We start from the raw sequence: 18,069 nt of genomic DNA on the forward strand, positions 1-18,069 counted from the left end.
TATTCAATGAATATTTACTAAATACATCCTGTGAGCCAGACATCCATTAGATGCTGGGAACAGGAGGAGGGACAGGTAGATGTGGTCCACAGTCTTAAATCTTATAGTCTTGTGTAGAAAGATATTAAAAGTAATTACAATACAGTGTGTTAGGGGTGGAATAGGGGAGATCCAGGGCTCAAAGGGAATATACAGTAGGGTTACCTAACCTGATCTTTCAAGGAGGGGATTGCTAGGAAGCACCAACTACGCTAAAAACCTGAAGATCAGGTGAAAATTAGGCAAGAACTTTTAGTCACAACAAAAGCAGGAATGAGATCATCAAATAGCCAAAGTTGACGTGTACTTACACTCTTTCTTTCCACCATACACTGTGCCAGCTACTTTCCTGGTGTTCCAACATCAAGCCTCCTGGGGGGTTTTATTACTTACCCAAGATCAGATGGCTAATAAGTGACAAGAACTAGAATTTCAGTCCTGATTGGTCGGACTACAAAATCTTCTTTCCACTACCCCACCACTGTCTCTCAAGGCAGTTGACTGATTTTGATTAAATTTGTTTTGCTAAAGCAAAAACTCACTTGAATGATGTCTCAAGTTTGCTTTATTTGTGATTGTCATATGGTATTTGTTGGCTTTTTTTTTTAAGAGATACACATTTTACAACTTTAATAGGTTGTGATAAATGTTAGCATTTAGGGAGAAGTTTCAGAAGCATATTATAGCACTAAAGTCTGCGGTTCACATTCCAAGTTTCACACATTATAGGTACTCAAAAGAACACAACTCTAACTCCACCTATTACTTGAATAAGTCATAGGGTAGTTTGAAAAGACAACTTTGAATTCTTAGAAAGAAAGATGCTACTCACATTTTTAAAGTAATTTAATTCACCATGTGACATCATCAAGATGGCCATAGGATTTTTTATTTTAAAGATGGAGTGTATGTAGAAGATGAAAATATAAAATTGGTCCCCTTGAACATGTCTAGACCTACTTATCACCTGCAGCTTATATACACATTTTTGGCAAAAATATTCTTAGGTGATATGAACTTCATATCTCATCATGTAAGGAAGTCATAGCTCACTATTAATAATTCAAATATCCTGATCTAAAGGAAGGTCTGGCACATACTAACAAAGAGATTTAAGAAAACGAAAAGGATTGCCTTAATCCTAAAAGAAATGTTCAAAAATCTATGGTTCTCGAAGGGAGGTGAGACAGTCTGGCTTTTGCACACACTGATGGCAGTTTGGGTCACAGTGTGTAATTCACAGAATTGCCTTAATTGGCCACATGAGCACATCAGTCATCACCAAACTCGCCATTAAAATTCTTTCCAAATAATATAAATATGATTTCTTCAATGCAAATATATATTTTTAATCTCTCCTCTTCATCCTCAGAAGGTGATTTTTTGAGGAGTGAAGTGGTCACAAGGGAAATTACTAGAAGGAAAAAGAAAAGTAAAGAACATGAATAATCTGTAAACCTGGATGAATTCCCAAACGCTTGTAATTTATATTAACACCTACAAAATACTGTCGCTGGATGGAATTTCATTTGTTATTATTCATTTTGAGAAAAGTGGGATGGTGAACAAAAACTGAAAAAGAAGTCTTCCTGTGCTATATTTTTATTCATGTCAGTGTATTTTCTTACTTACTATAAAATGTTTTGGTTTCACTTTAGGGACACCACAGTACAAACCCTTACTCTTCAGCCTTCTGTTCAAGATGGACTAATTGTGTATGAAGACTCACCTTTGGTTAGTAATCCAACTATATGAATATTCTCGACTGTATTTTTCTGAATGATAGTTGCATTTCAGCCTTTGAGGGGGGATTTGTAAATCTCCCATAGATTTTGATAGATTTCAGTCTTAACAGGAAAACATTCATGTGTCATTTGGGGAGTGGACATTTAAATACAAATAATTGAGAAAATGTTTTTTTATTCTGTTCTCTCTTTGGAGTGATTTAGGGAGTGATAGAAATCCTCTAATGATTTCTTTATCATTCCAGAATTTAAAAAAAAATTGGTTGTTTTAAAAATATGTACAGTTTAAAATTAGATAATGCTTCTGGAATTTTTTTAAATGATTTTAATGAATAAAATATTAGTCCCGGGTTTTGGGTAGCTGGAAAAACCCCTTCTTCACCTTCTCACATAGAGACCCAAAGAAATGCTGGCATGTCCCTCTATGTGGATAGTTCCTTTGTATCAGTGACACAAACAGGTCAACGTGAGAACCTCTGTGTTCCAGAGGTTTTCGAAGTGATTGAAGTCTTTAGAATCTCCTTCCTGAATTTTCCCAGGTTGGACCTGACTTACCCTGAACATAGATGTGAAGGCTGAAGTTGGATTATTGTTAGAAAGCTATATATTTTCTCCCTCTTTTTAAATTCAGTTTATTTTTACCCTAAAATTAAAGAGAAAAACCCTTACCGCCTTTTTTTTAGAATATGAATAAAATATTTGTGGTAAAGGGAATCATCTATTTCTCAATCTGTATTTCCTTAAAATTATTTGCCAAAACTATATAATGAGAAAATTTTATTATATGGCTTATTTTATGTTACGAGAAATTTCTATTAAAAAAATAAGCTTTGGGTTTACATTTAAATTAATTGAACATTCCCCCTATCTACCCTCTTAAAATGTTTTTAAGAGTCTAGATTTTACCTTTCTCTTCATAATGTCACCATTTACTCAGACACCTAAGACCTAGGGCTCTTTCCTATTTTTCCTTTCCCTACTTCCCATCTAACCAGTTGCCAAGACTATAGATTATACCTCCAAAAAACTCTTCAGATCAGTTTAATGCCTTTTATTTCCCCTTTTCCATGTCTCCTCTAAAATCAGTCCCTCAACCCACTTTTTTACCAAATTTTTAGAGTAATTCCCCTTTAGTCCATTTGCATATTGCTGCCAGATAGAACGTCCTAAAGTGTAGCTCCAAGCTTCATTCCGATCATGCCTGAACTCATAAATCTTTATGAATTTATTATTTAATGAGATAAAGTACATATTTCTCAGTCTGGCAATCAAGTTTTTAGTAGCAGAGACCTGATCTACCCTTTCAGACCCTGTTCTCTCTTTTCTTACATTTAATCTCTGCTTCAGCGAATATAGACTACTCATACTCACTCCTTCCTCAGTATGCCCCAGGATTTCTTGAGTTTGACCATTGATTCCCTTTATCTTGAATACCCACTTCACCATCCATTCTGATCTATTAAAATCCTACATTCTTTTAGAGCCATAACAAATGCAGTGGTCTAATATCCACTCTTGATTGTGATGTCTCAATCTTCTTAACTCCCATGGCACTTTAATTTCTGTATTTGTTATACTTGTTTTAAATCTCCCCTACTCTGGGGTGTCAAATGTGAACATCACCAACATAGGAATAATTATGATGCTAGGGCACCTGGGTGGCTCAGTCGGTTAAGCGTCTGCCTTCAGCTCAGGTCATGATCCTGGAGTCCCCGGATCGAGTCCCGCATTAGGCTCCCTGCTCAGTGGGGAGTTGGCAAAAAAAAAAAAATATATGATGCTAAAGGGAAATAAAGTGATAACTGCAGAGTTAACAGTTTAGTAACAATGTGAAGCTTTTGGTGGAGATTTGTAAATTTTGTTTCCAGCTCTGCTACACACTTTTTTGTGATAGTATATCCATAACTTAAATAAAACTAGCTACTATTATAAACCCAAAGCAATGAGTGATAAAAATTTTAAAACATTTGCATTCATTTTGTTTGTTTATGATAAATATTCTGTCTTTAAAGGTTAAAGCAGTAAAGTTGGGTCATGTTCTGGTGGTAGATGAGGCAGACAAAGCCCCAACAAATGTCACCTGTATTTTAAAAACTCTAGTAGAAAATGGAGAAATGATTCTAGCAGATGGAAGACGCATTGTTGCAAGTGAGTATAAAAAACTTCCATTATATGCAAATTTCACATCTTTGGTATCAAATCCCACACTTAGCTGACTACTTATCTGCAAGTAACAAGCATAAGTTCACTATAACTGAAGTTGTCTGTATTGACAGTCATTTATAAAAGTCAATACATCTGAATCTGTCTTTGTCTGTTTCACATTTTTATCGCCAGAAGGCACCTTTGAAAATTCCCATAGTAGTTTTAAGACAAATCAGCTTTATATTTTTCTACTGTGAGAATACCAACTATAATCCTCATTATTCTCATTCCTCCATTATTTTATGCAATTTATTTTCTTTTGTTGTTAACTGGATTTTTTAAAAGCTTTAGCATGTTTCTATGACTTATAATATTAAAATTAATTTATTATTACTCAATAATTAGAAAAAAATTGCCAGGGATTTTACATATATATTTACACACACACACACACACACACACACACACACATACACACACACACACAAACACACCCACACCCCTATCCTTGTTTTGGACTCTCTTCTTCCTTTTATTTATCTATTTAAATTTTTTTTCTTGTTGTTAGGAAAACTGTAGATCGATGAGTCTCATCAGTCTGTTTAACCTAAAGACAAATTGTTTGATGTAACATGAGAATATTTTCTAGTTTCTAATTTAATTTTTTTGTGTGATGAAAAGACTTAAACATCTGTAACTAGCCATTGAAAATATGTATAGCCAATAGCAGGGTAACCAAACAAATTGAGACTAATAACTAAAATCTTCAATATTCAAAGAGAATATGTAAAGAAAACCCCATTAAAAATGTACAGGTGCATCACCAGAGAGATTCTTCTTAGACATTATCATTGGAAGATGGCCATTTCCAAGCCTAGGAAACTAGCATAAAATATAAATAATATAAATAATAAAATATTCCAACATATCGACTTCACAGTGAATTTATGGGAAAAATGAGAATTTGAGTTAGACAGTCTGAATACTAGAAAGATCATTCAGACTCTCAAGATTAGAATTCTGCCTGCCCTTTTTAGATACATTTTGAGGACAGTGAATGGAAAACAAAGAATTGCTGAAACAAAATTGTGGTTAAGGAGTGATTATCTCTTGGTGACTGTCTACATTTTCTAATACATTTTTGAAGAGTAATCTAAAAGAAAAGGAGTCATTCTAATTTTTAAACTCCAATTTAATTGTACACAACATTTTAAACAGAAGAGTCCCTGAGGCTCTTCTAAACATGGTTTCTTGAAGTATCACTTCTAGGGCCGTGTTTTCCATTTTCTTTCCTTTTTAAGTTTTCATTTTTTATTGTTATTTTTATTTTAATTAACTAATTAAACTTTGCCTATGAGGCATACCCTTTTATTTACCATGACTAAAATTAACAGGGATCATACATTAAGACTATTTACTGTATTTAGCACATGAATATATGGCATATTTGAAAGATTATATCAAAAAGGTTAAGTGTAGGTTCTTACAGACTCACCTCAAATAAAATTTCAGGTGCTTCACAGCTATCTTTTTTAAAAGATGAACAGCCTAAGGCTGGAATTTAAATAAACCCGGATGACAAGTGTTCCTTCTTAAAAAAAAAAAAGAAAGAAAGAAAAAAGGAAAACAGCAACAACAAAAAAACACACAATAAAGTTTTTGCCAACTGAGTTATTGTCTAGACTAGCAGTTCTATCTGAAATGTACATCAGCCAGTAGAATGTAATATTCAGTTTCTTTACTACCTTAAACATTTGCACAAAGGAAGCTTCCGTCAACTTGCAATTACTTATTTTAAGAACCAAGGTAGAATTCTTTAATTGGAAATAAATCGGCATTACACTAATGAGCTGACTAGGTGCTCAAAGGCCTTTATTCTATCTTAAGCTTGAGAGTAGGAAATCTAAAACAGGAATCACTCCTTAGCTGCGTAACAGCAGGCAAAGTGATGCAGCTACTGATCTCATGAAATCTAAAGGATGTTTGGATTATCCTTTGAGTATCCTTTAGATTATCCTTCCTTATGGACTCTTCATCTTTTTTTTTTTTAAAGGAATAATAACATCTCAAGCCAAGTTTCAATACTGCAAGACAATATTTGGACATGTTTGCTTTTTAGATGTACATTGAATTTACATAAAAATACAAGTCCCTGTAAAATTCAGTATATGCTTTATCAGTATTCTGCTCTTAAGCAAACTTTCTCAAGAAAGTTTTTTTTCCTGTAACCAAATTGTGACAACCAGATTTTTAGAGTTTTTCATGATTGAACAGCATGAGTGCTTAGATTATTTTAAAGGCTATAACTTGATATTCTTAAGAATTATTAAATATCAATAAAGACTAAATAGAAATTCTGTTTTTCAGATTCTGCTAATGTTAATGGAAGAGAAAATGTTATTGTGATTCATCCTGATTTTAGAATGATTGTCTTGGCCAACAGACCTGGATTTCCTTTCTTAGGCAATGATTTCTTCGGTACTTTAGGTAAAAACAATAATGAAAAGAATAACAAAAATAATAGCAATAACAATAATAATATTGTCTTAGTAGCAATGCTGAAGTGGCTGTCACTGCATGCTACTGTGTACTGTGTCATCATCACAACCATCTTGTGAGAGTATTTGTTATCCCCACTTTCGAGAAGGAGAATATCGGATATTCAGAGGGATCCTTTTTTTCTGGAGTCACTTAGGTAAGAGTATTAGAGCTTGACTTCATGTCGAAGTCTCTTTGATTCCAGAGCCTATTTTCTCAAACAATTATACTATACTTTGTTGTTTAGGGCCTCTAAGAATAAAACACAAAATAAGGAATGGTTTGTAGTGTTTAGCTTTTGTCACATCCCCATAACTATGAGGGTTTGAGACCAGCTCTGAGGAGACTGATTCTTATGGATCAGAGAGGCCCTGAGACAAGCTTCATCATCAGGAGCCTTTTAGAAGGACTTCTCTATAGCAAGGAGATAATTCTGGATACCATTAATTCTCATACTCAATATGGAGCAGGCTCAGTCTCCTAGTAGGATTCTTGATCTAGCAATTCCATATCAGCGAATTTATTCAGGAGAATTACCTGTGCAATGATTTAAGTACAAAAATAGGCAATATAGCATTGTTTACAGTAGCCAAACAATGGGAACAACCCAAATGTCCATCCAAATGGGACTAGATAAAGAAATTCTGTTATATCCAGACAATAGAATACTATCTAGCAGTTAAGAAAAATGGGGTAAGTTTACATATGCTGAATTAAAAAAACCAAAAACAATCCTCAATTTTTATTTAGTGAAACAAATAGCCATAATAGTTGAATAAATACACTGAACTGTTAATCCTGCGTGCCTATGGGGGAGGGAGTGGAATTGGCAGAGACACAGGCAGACTTCTCTTTTTTGGCTTTTTTATTTGAGTATCTCCCAGTGAGATTGTATTCAAATATTTTATAATATTTGAATACAAATAAAATAAACATTTTATTTATTTATTTGACAGAGAGAGACACAGTGAGAGAGGGAACACAAGCAGGGGGAGTGGGAGAGGGAGAAGCAGGCTTCCCGTGGAGCAGGGAGCCAGATGCGGGGCTCGATTCCAGGACCCTGGGATCATGACCTGAGCCGAAGGCAGACGCTTAACGACTGAGCCACCCAGGTGCCCCTATTTCATAATTTTTTAACAGAAATAAATCTGTGAAGAATAAACCACACATCACTCAGTTTCCTTTTCTTTTGCTTCAGTCATTTGCTTTCTTCTCTATACCATCCTATTGGGCAGGCTTTCTGTGCAGTTTCACACATCTAAAAATAGAAATGCTTTGGTGAACAACCAATGACTCTTTAAATGGTCATTCTATATTCCCTGTGGTATTATAATGGATTACTTGCATGCTAAATGTGAATCTCTTTTCTCCTATAGGTGATATTTTTAGCTGCCATGCAGTTGATAATCCCAAACCCCATTCAGAGCTCGAAATGCTCAGGCAATATGGACCAAATGTGTCTGAACCCATCCTTCAGAAACTTGTGGCTGCCTTTGGAGAGCTGAGGAGTTTAGCTGACCAGGGGATTATTAACTATCCTTATTCTACCAGAGAAGTTGTCAACATAGTGAAACATTTACAGGTATGGCATATGCCTGTGCATAAAGGTTTGAAAGGAACCATCAGTCTTGGGTTTTTTTAGACTGCTTAATGTATACCAAGTCTTTCAATTTCTAAGATATAATACTGATGCAGATGATATGATATGAAGTATTTGTAATCTAAATTTTAAATCTGGAAGACTGACGAGCAGTTTACATTAGTGTTTGAATTGACTTAGGCAAGGTTATATGCCATGGCCATTACCAAGAGCTAGGAAATTCGGTGGGGTTTTTTGGGGGGGTGAGGGAAGACTAGAGAGTGAGACAGCAGGGAAACTTTACCACTGTTCGACTTTATACCACAAGGATGTGGTATCTGAGTGAAAAATATTTCCTTTTTTTTTTTTTCTTTTGACAGAGATTTTGACAGAGACACAGTGAGAGCAGGAACACAAGCAGGGGGAGTGGGAGAGGGAGAAGCAGGCTTCCCGCGGAGCAGGGAGCCCGATGCAGGGCTCGATCCCAGGACCCTGGGATCATGACCTGAGCCGAAGGCAGATGCTTAGCAACTGAGCCACCCAGGCACCCCAAAATATTTCCATTTTGAAAACAAAAAATGTGGAGATAGAAAACTCAGTAGGAACTAACAGTATTCATGATATGCCTGTAAAGACTGCAAGAAAGTTCTATAAGATAGAATAAATGGACAGGAAAATGCAGTTCTTTGTAGCCAGATACAATGTATAGTCCATCTTGGTATAGAAAATAAAAAACCCAGGTCAGTTCTACTTTTATAATAAATAATGGTCTCTGAGCAAAAAGTCACAACCTAATGACTCTTGACCTCTGACCTATCCCCAACTCTTTAAGGAAAATCTAAGGAGGCTTTTCTAAGGAAAAACTTCATTCTGCATATTAAACCATGAGAAGCTCAGCTCAGATCCCAGAGCCTAAAGAAAATCAAGACAGAGCCAATAGAGGACCCAGAGTACCCAGCCAGTGTAAATCTCAGTTAGTAGTATTTTTCTTTCCCTCTTCTATTCCCTGTTTGTCTGTTCACTGTACTTTCTGTTCTTCTTCTCTTCTTTTCTTGCTCCTCTATCTTTCCTTTCATTTATTCATAGACCTGTGACTTCTCTACTTCTGTATAGATATTCAACACTGCTCTATATAAATAGTATTTTTTTTATTTAGTCAATCTACTACTCATTTTTAAAGGCAGTGGAAGTCACTAAACAGTATCTCATCACTGATTTAGCATTTGAGAGAAGGAACTATTCCCCTTCAAATTCTAATATTTTTTTGAAAAGGAAATTGTTATCAGAGCAAACATTAAAAGGAAAATGTATATATTCCTCCTATCTTGTTACCTGACAAGGCTTGTAAATATCTGCTACAGTTGATTCGATCATTATTGTTCTGTCAGTTTTATAAATAATCACATGTGTCATAAGGGAATTTTTTTTTTTTAATACAGAAATTTCCCACTGAAGGTCTCTCCACTGTGGTTAGGAATGTGTTTGACTTCGATTCCTACAACAACGACATGAGGGAGATTTTGATTAACACTTTGCACAAGTACGGGATACCTATCGGAGCAAAACCAACCAGTGTCCAGCTGGCGAAGGAGTAAGGCAAACTCATTATTGATCAAATATGCTTGGGGGTTACCGTTTTGATTCTTAAATGGTGATAATTCTGAACTACTATTACATGCTGCTAAACTGACATGGGGTGGAAATTCCATGAGTAAGCTTTTCACATGTGTGTGGCTGTTTGCTGGCTGGATTTCAGTCAAAATGCATTTTTTTATGGGCCTGTAAATTGAGAATTTTAATTATTTCGAATGTCCCATGAGTAGATGTAATGTAATCAAATAAAGGGAAATATTTGTTTCTTTAACAGTCTCTGTCCTTTTGTTGAATTACTATGACTCTCATTATTTCCTAATCTAGTGCAAAATCATGGTACAAACATGAAAACTACATAAAGGGATAATATGTATTTCATTAAGATGATCTTATTTATGTCACCATATGTTTTTCTGTTATGGTCATTTTCTAAATTTGTAATCATATTAACTTAGAATGTTGGTTAGTTCTTTCAGCTCAGCAGATGAGAGAGGTAGTGAAAACAAGTGGGTTTGTTTCATGTAGGCCAATTGCCTGCCTTTATTTTGTAATTATAGGCTACGTACTTAACCTTAGTAAAGAGTCTTGCAAATATGTTGTTTACCAGAAAGATAGCTGATATAGTTTGTAATTAAGTCAGTGCAAATTCACTAGAAAACAGTTTTAGATGTGTGTCACTCAACTGATAATGCATCTAATGCTATCTTTTCTATAAAAAAATAGTCAATTACCATAATTCTCAAGGGACAATAATTACTTTTAAATTATTATTTAAATTTAGTCTCATATAGGAGGCACTCTACCTTCCTTGGAAAAAAGTTGTTAAGTATAAATTAATGATTAGTCCAGCTAGACACACACACATGCATATATACACATATATATCCTAAGTGGATATATCATCCTTATTTATTTATTCTTTGAAGTTATCATAAAAACCTGTCAGAATATATATGAATAAAAATAAATTGTTAAAGTTTTAACAGTTTCTTTAAGGATTCTTAAAGAGAAACAAATATTTCCCTTTTGTGGTAAAAGCACAAGATAGAGTTATGTTTGAAATCATCAGTGAATTGGTTTATATTATTAATGAGTAAATTTTTTTGAAAACAGTCAGTTGTTAATACCTACAATTTTCTCTAGAATACTGTTTTACTGATTGATTAGCAGTGTTTGTAGGCAGTTTGAAACTAGTTTCCTAATTTAATAGCATACCTTCTATATTAGAGAGTTCAAGAAATTATCTTTAATATACAGACTTCTATAAGTGCTCATGTTTTTTACTTCTTTTTTATGAACTATGTCTTTATTTTCAATTGGAAATAAGATGGTTTTTTTACTGTTAACAAATTTCTATAGAGTCTTGACTTCATGGAAACCAGACTTATGATTTAAAAATAACTTTTTTTGGATGCCTGAACAACTTGAAATAAAAATTAAAATACATATCAGTTGGTAAGATCAATCAAAAGAAAATGGTTGGCATTTTAAGTTTCTAAGGAAGATAGATAAAATGGTTTAACTTATTCATTCCAGTCTTCAGTTCTAAACTGAAAAATTCTTGCCATGGCAAGTTAATTCCAATTCTAGTACTTGTGAGTGGAAACGGTACATTGAGCCGAGAAACAAGATGGTCACACTCATGCCTAAGATGGGGATGGAAACAACTAGCTGTCCACCCACTGCATACAGCTAAAAATAGACTCATAGAGGAGTGAATTTTCCCTTGGGTTGGAGATAATAGTAGACTACAGTTCGCACATTCACAGCATTTTTTCCACACCAGTAAATTGCAATGACTAGGGCAGCTCAAGAGTAGTGATGTAATTTTCTTGCCCTCTAAGTGAAATCCACAGGTTCCATACTGTCTATTTCTGTTGAACAATCAGTCCTGTACTTTGGATAGGATAGCACAGTAAGTGACAAAGTAATGGCCTGGGAATTCAGCAATTAGTCACATATTCAACCTGTGTGCCTGGTCAGTGATGGAGAAACACATCTTAGCCTGTTGGTAAAATGAGGGCATTTTAGATAGCATAATTATATTAGACAGCATCTAATTAGTACATGTTTAACAATGGAAGGGGGTGCATTTAATAATTACTGTAAAAAGAGATGTAAAATAAGACTGCCCTAGTGAGGCCAGAATATAGGGTCATTTTCATAAAATTAATAAGGTTAACTTTATTGATAAGATTGCTTCCTATTCTAACATCCTTTGCATTTTAATGTAATCTTAATTTTCTCTCCTTGCAAAAACAAAAACAAATAAGAAAAGAGTGATACTAATGTTTTCTTTTTTCTCCCTAGAGTAGCACACTGTTAATAGTAATTACATAGATCTCTGAAGTTTTAAAGTTGTCCCCATGTGGTCTTATAATTTGCTTTGACTTTTCTAGACCTTTTGCTAAACCAGTTCTTCCAGGCTGGCTCCTGCCCACCTCTGCATATACTATGTCAGTGAAGAAGGTCTTCATTGGGCTTCTGTTCCTAAAAAAGAAAGACAAAATGTTTTAATTATTGATAATATCATTTGGCCCTACATGAAAAATCCTTGCTACAGCCTCTTAATCTTGTTCTCTAATCCAACCATACTGTTTATTGGATGGCAGCAAAATTACACTGACTCCAGAATAAGGTGTTCACATTCACGCTTAAGATGGGGATGGAAAAATAATTGGCCACCCAGTGTATATAACTAAGAAGGGATGTAAGGCAGACACTTCAAGGAAGTTTTCACATGGACACAGATGATACTAGAGCACTGTTGGTACTGTCTTCTATAACACCCTCTTCCTCAGCTGCAATCAGAATATATTTTGGCTGTTTGGTGATGTCCCATTCCTGCTCTCTGGTGAATTCCCAGAAGAGATGCTGGCATTTCCCCTTTTGTTCTCCTAAAGAGTGCAGGATGGTATCTATTTCATAGGTCTGTGTGCGTTTTTAAAAGGCCCAATGTCCTATTATAAGGTGAATATGACTGATCTTCTTTACTAAACTTTTGCTAAACCTGATACTTTTAGGCTGAGTCTTACTGGATGGTTATTTTACCATGCCTGTCATGTGTAACACAGCTCTTATTCCTGATCTATAATATATTCCCAGTTCTTAGTACTGAGATCACAATTGGCCACCTAGACCCCCACATTACATTGGCCTCTTCCCACTAGTACTTCCTGAGGTTTTTTGTTTGTTTGTTTGTTTGTTTTTTTATTGTTCCCTTTTCAGTTTCTGATAGATAGGATAGACCAAAGAGATGGCAGACATAGCCAAATAAGGAGGCACACTGGGAGAAATTTAGGCAGAGATAGAAGGATTTGGGTTAAAATCTGAGCTCTTAAAGAAATAATCTGAGCTAGAGTTTCAGATGTCATTGTTGGAGGGGAAATGAGTGCGCACATACAATTAGGTCTAAAGATCCAAGCAGAAGCATATCAATTATCTACTATGGTAGAGATAGATAATAAATTTCAAAGCAAAGTTTTCTTGTTTTTCCTTAAAATGAGCTTTTATTTTATGAAGTTTCTTTTATTTAGGAATAAAGATACTATTAGCACATTGGTTCTTCTAAATTTAAAAGTGTGTTTCAGAGTAATTTATGATCTCTAACATGCTGGAGGGAAGCATTTGTTTTAAAGGAAAAAAAATCTTGTTTTTTGTAACATAATTTTAAGTGACTTATACAATATTATCTTAAATTTATATGCCACTCTCAACTTCACATTTCTTAAGATGAGAGAATTAATATTTCATAGATTTACAGTGGACTATGAATACTCTACCTCTAAACATATTAATTAATAACAATAGTGATGATGGTAATGTAAACAACTTATAGATAACTATGTGCCCAGCATATTTCCAGGCACTCTCTTACATGAATTTAGATAATCCTCATAACAAACCTATCATATATAATGTTATATATATATATATACACACACACACACACACACACACACAAACATATAATATTATTGCATTTTGTAGATGAGGAATTTGAGACATGGAGAACTTATGTCAATTGCTTAAGGTTAGAAGGCTAATGGGGGCAAATACTATACATATACATAATTTTAATTCCAATTCTAAAGACAAATGAAGGCAGATTGATAAGCAAATTACAATTCAGAGTTACTCTTTGGATACTGAAAATTACTGAAATTGGTTTAAAAGGGCCCTTAGATTTTAGGTAAGCAACTTAGAAACATTGCTGACTATGATGTCATATACATGTAACTCTTCACAGAGTTATGATTGATTCAGATTTGGGGGGGGTATAGCCCCCAGTGATATTTCACAATGAAAAGTCAGTCAAAAAGTGGATCAACATAGACTTTTGGCACAACAAAGATCATTTGAGAGACCCCTTCATTCCCAGTTAAGTTTTCCCTTTCTTTTTTGCATAGTGAAGGATCATGAAGTAAAACACAAGGTAAAACTTTGTTTGGCTGCCATATATAAAAAAACATACTGGCCATTATTCCTTCCTGATTTGCAACACAAAACTAATTTATGGAATCTTCTTAAAGGTTATGGTCATTTTTACGAAACCAGAGAAGGAGACAAACCATAAGAGACTCTTAATCTCAGGAAACAAACTGAGGGTCGCTGGAGTGGAGGGGTTGGGAGGGATGGGGGAGCTGGGTGTTGGACAATGGGGGGGGCGTGTGCTGTAGTGAATGCTGTGAATTGTGTAAGACTGATGAATCACAGACTTGTACCTCTGAAACAAATAATACATTATGTGTTAATTTTAAAAAAATAAATAAAATGAGGGGGGAAAAGGTTATGGTCATTTTTAAATAAATCAAACTTTCGGAGAAATTATCTCTACCCTCTGAAGTTATCATTATGTGTTTTTCTCTCCGTCTTCCCTAAGAGGCATACATGTCTATAAAATATTTAAATGACATCTTTCTTACTCTAAATTCTTTGTCCTCAACTCTGTTGATTTCTTTTTTAATGCTGCTTAGTTTATTCTTTTGTTTAATTAACATATATTATTTGTTTCAGGGGTACAGGCCTGTGAATCATCAGTCTTATATAATACCCAGTGCTCATTACAATACATACCCTCCCCAATGTCCATCACTCAGCCACCCCATCCCCCCACCCCCTCCCTTACAGCAACCCTCAGTTTGTTTCCTGAGATTAAGAGTCTCTTATGGTTTGTCTCCCTCTCTGGTTTCATCTTGTTTCATTTTTTCCTCTCTTCCCCTATGATCCTCTGCCTTGTTTCTTAAATTCCACAGTTCATTCTTAAACTAGTTTCTTTTTTTGTGTTGGTTTGTTTGTTTGGTGGCGTTTTGTTTTTTGTTTGCTTGTTTGTTTGTTGTTGTTGTTGTTGTTTTGAGAGAAAGAGCACCAGTACAGGGGTTGCAGAGGTAGAGAGAAAGATGCTTAAGCAGGCTCCACGCCCAGAGCAGAGCCCTATGCGGGGCTGGATCTCACAATCCTGAGATCATGACCTGAGCCAAAATCAAGAGTTGGATGCTTAACCAACTGAGCCACCCAGGTGCTCCTTAAGCTAGTTTCTTTTTTTCCAAAGCATTGATTGCCTATTTGTCACTGGCAAACTACCTATTATCTACCAACCATTTATTTGTATTAGCCAAGGGGAATAAAAATTTGAGGAAATTAAAAAGGTTTTATATGTATTTCCTTATGATGCATATTTACTAAATGAAGAATGATGTCCCATTTATTTTTAAAGTAAATTAGCAAAAAGAAAATTAAAACACTTATAATCTCACCATTTGGAGATAACCATTGCATTAATTCCTATGGATCTTTTCCTGTGATTCTATATGTTATTTCATGCACTGAGAATTTTTTCTTTCCAGTTTTTTTCTTAATAAAAGAGACATTTCTCTGAAAGGGGGTTCTTTTTAAAAGAATTTCTTCCCAAGTTTATTGAAAAGAAGTACAGTTGACCCTTGAACAATATGGGGATTAGTGGCACCAACCCCTCATGCAATCAGAAATCCTCATATAATTTTTGACTCCTCCAGAACTTAACCATTAATAGCCTACTGTTGACCAGAAGCCTTACCAGTAACATAAACAGTTGATTAACACATATTTTGTATGTTATATGTATTATTACTGTATTCTTACAATAAAGGAAGCCAGAGAAAGAAAATGTTATTACAGCAGTGTGCTTACTGTATTTATTTTTAAAAAAATCTGCACGTAAGTTGGACGTTTCAAACCCGTGTTCTTCAAGGGGCAACACATATCTGTAATGAACTAGATTTGAGCATATATAACACTCCTTCCCCAGCCCCTCTTTTTCTGCATTCTTTCTCCATTCTTTTTGTTCCTTGAGATTTGGGGCTAACTTATTTATTCTAAGCTTAATGAACAGATTTATAATGCATATAAAGTGTTCTCATAGAGAATACAGACACTGATATCAATACTTTGTGTCTTTATACATTTGTTTAAATATGATTATCACTTTCAGACATATAAAAATGCTGTTGCCAGACAGACTGCCCATCTAAAAATGACTGTTAATGTGTGACTGCATTTAAAAAGTGTCCCATGGGGCGCCTGGGTGGCTCAGTCGTTAAGCATCTGCCTTCAGCTCAGATCATGATCCCAGGATCCTGGGACCGCATCCAGCTCTCTGCTCAGCGGGAAGCCTGCTTCTCCCTCTCCCAGTCCCCCTGCTTGTGTTCCCTCTCTTGCTGTGTCTCTCTCAAATAAATAAAATCTTTAAAAAAAATAAATAAAAATAAAAAGTGTCCCATAGCTAATGAATAAGCCCAATTGGAATTACTCTTCTGATGTCCTGTTGACATCTGTATTCTCTCTCTGCTTTCAAATGCTCTCTTAAATTTTTTTTAATTTTATTTTTCAGGCAAAATAAGGTAACTTTGAATTAATAAGTTCTGGGTCCGTATTAGCCATTTTTTTTAAACTTTTTTTTTTTTTAAAGTAGGCTCCACACCCAGCATTGAACCCAGCACAGGGCTTGAACTCACAACCTTGAGATCAAGACCTGAGCTGACATCAAGAGCCAGATGCTTAACCAACTGGCACCCCAGCCAGTATTTTTATTAAACTTCTTAAATAGGTTCACATTTTAAGCAATTTAAAAGTACAGTGGTAGGGGCGCCTGGGTGGCTCAGTCGTTAAGCCTCTGCCTTCGGCTCAGGTCATGATCCCAGGGTCCTGGGATCGAGCCCCATCTCTGCTCTGCGGGAAGCCTACTTCTCCCCCTCTCCCACTCCCCCTGCTTGTGTTCCCTCTCTCGCTGTGTCTCTCTCTTTCTGTCAAATAAATAAATAAAATCTTTAAAGAAAATAAATAAAAATACAGTTGTAGCTGTTGAGAGTAGTTGCCATAGAGAGAGGCCCTGGAGTAGAGAAAGGAAGACTCACTTTCTGTACTGTTTTAATATCCTAACATGCATTTTATTTTCTATATTGTATTTTTTAAATGTCTACCACCTATCTAGGCACTGGAATTACTCATTTTGTTTTCTTATTTAAATAAAATAAAAATGATGAAATAAAGGTCTATTCTGAGATTGCTACATTTGGGCATCTTTGCCTCTGGTGCACTGCACTGCAATGCCTACTCTAAGGGTGGAACGTTGGCACAGGACAAATCACATTAACCAGGCAGTTCTATTGCATTTCAACACAATATAGGTAAATCTATGCATTGGTAGACATCAACCTAAACATATCAAGTGAGGGAAGAAAACACTTTTAAAGCAGCAAAAATAAAAATAGCTGTACATATTTGCAGACAGAACAGCTTCATCTATAATGAATGTCTTTGAAAGGGTATCTGTCTAGAATTGGTTTTCTATGTTAAAGACTTACCCTGTGTAATTGGAACATCAACAGCAGCTGCTTCTCTGACCAAAACCAACTTTGGGGTAGCAGAGGCATCAAAGAGAGCGTTCCAACCGGAGCCTCTCTTTGGAGTAATTTCATTAGGTTTTGTTTTTGAAAATAGGAATAATTATCAGTTTACTGTTTATTGCATTAAATTAAGAATCTCTTAAAGTTTTGTGCTTCTCCTTCCATTTTCCAAATTATTATATGCTATCATTTTCTTTTTATAGTCTTGGTTTTTACAAATGAGTTCACGGTGCTGATCATGGAGTTCTAAGGTATACAATTCCACTCTGTGTGATTATTTACTTTCATTTCATAAAAGAGCTTTTAGTGTTCAAAAGTAATAAGATTTACATAATGACATCCCAGAACTGTTATGAGCAGAAGGGTGGTATTGGGTTTTATAGTTTCATGGCCTTGCCCCATATTCTCTTGGTATATTATAAAGTAGCTTCATGGCCATTTCATTTGCTTTCAACTCCTTTATGAAGGTGCAGAAAAAATTTAAAATATAACCAATCTACATAGAAATCATTAAGGTCTATGAATTTTCTTTCATACTCATCTTAAA

At 35.0% G+C, this 18,069-nt stretch overlaps 1 protein-coding gene across 3 annotated transcripts in view; it reads left to right on the forward strand.

Moving 5' to 3' along the window:
• The window catches only part of VWA8 (von Willebrand factor A domain containing 8), a 338,064-nt gene that overhangs the window by 195,007 nt on the left and 124,988 nt on the right, over positions 1–18,069 (forward strand). For 2 of the 3 annotated variants that reach the window (XR_003609736.2, XM_028105773.2), the window contains exons 22-26: positions 1,698–1,773; positions 3,797–3,932; positions 6,297–6,416; positions 7,844–8,049; positions 9,486–9,637. Coding sequence is in view for 2 of the 3 variants with exons in the window: in XM_028105773.2 (XP_027961574.2) it covers positions 1,698–1,773; positions 3,797–3,932; positions 6,297–6,416; positions 7,844–8,049; positions 9,486–9,637 (690 nt within the window). In the remaining variant the exon portion in view is untranslated. The remainder of the gene's footprint in view (positions 1–1,697; positions 1,774–3,796; positions 3,933–6,296; positions 6,417–7,843; positions 8,050–9,485; positions 9,638–18,069) is intronic. The other variant, XM_028105791.2, reaches the window with a different exon arrangement.

The sequence above is a fragment of the Eumetopias jubatus genome, unplaced genomic scaffold, assembly GCF_037043125.1.
Source record: "Eumetopias jubatus isolate StellerSeaLion01/CBP00866 unplaced genomic scaffold, mEumJub1_p1.0 scaffold_3, whole genome shotgun sequence".
Lineage (NCBI taxonomy): Eukaryota > Metazoa > Chordata > Mammalia > Carnivora > Otariidae > Eumetopias > Eumetopias jubatus.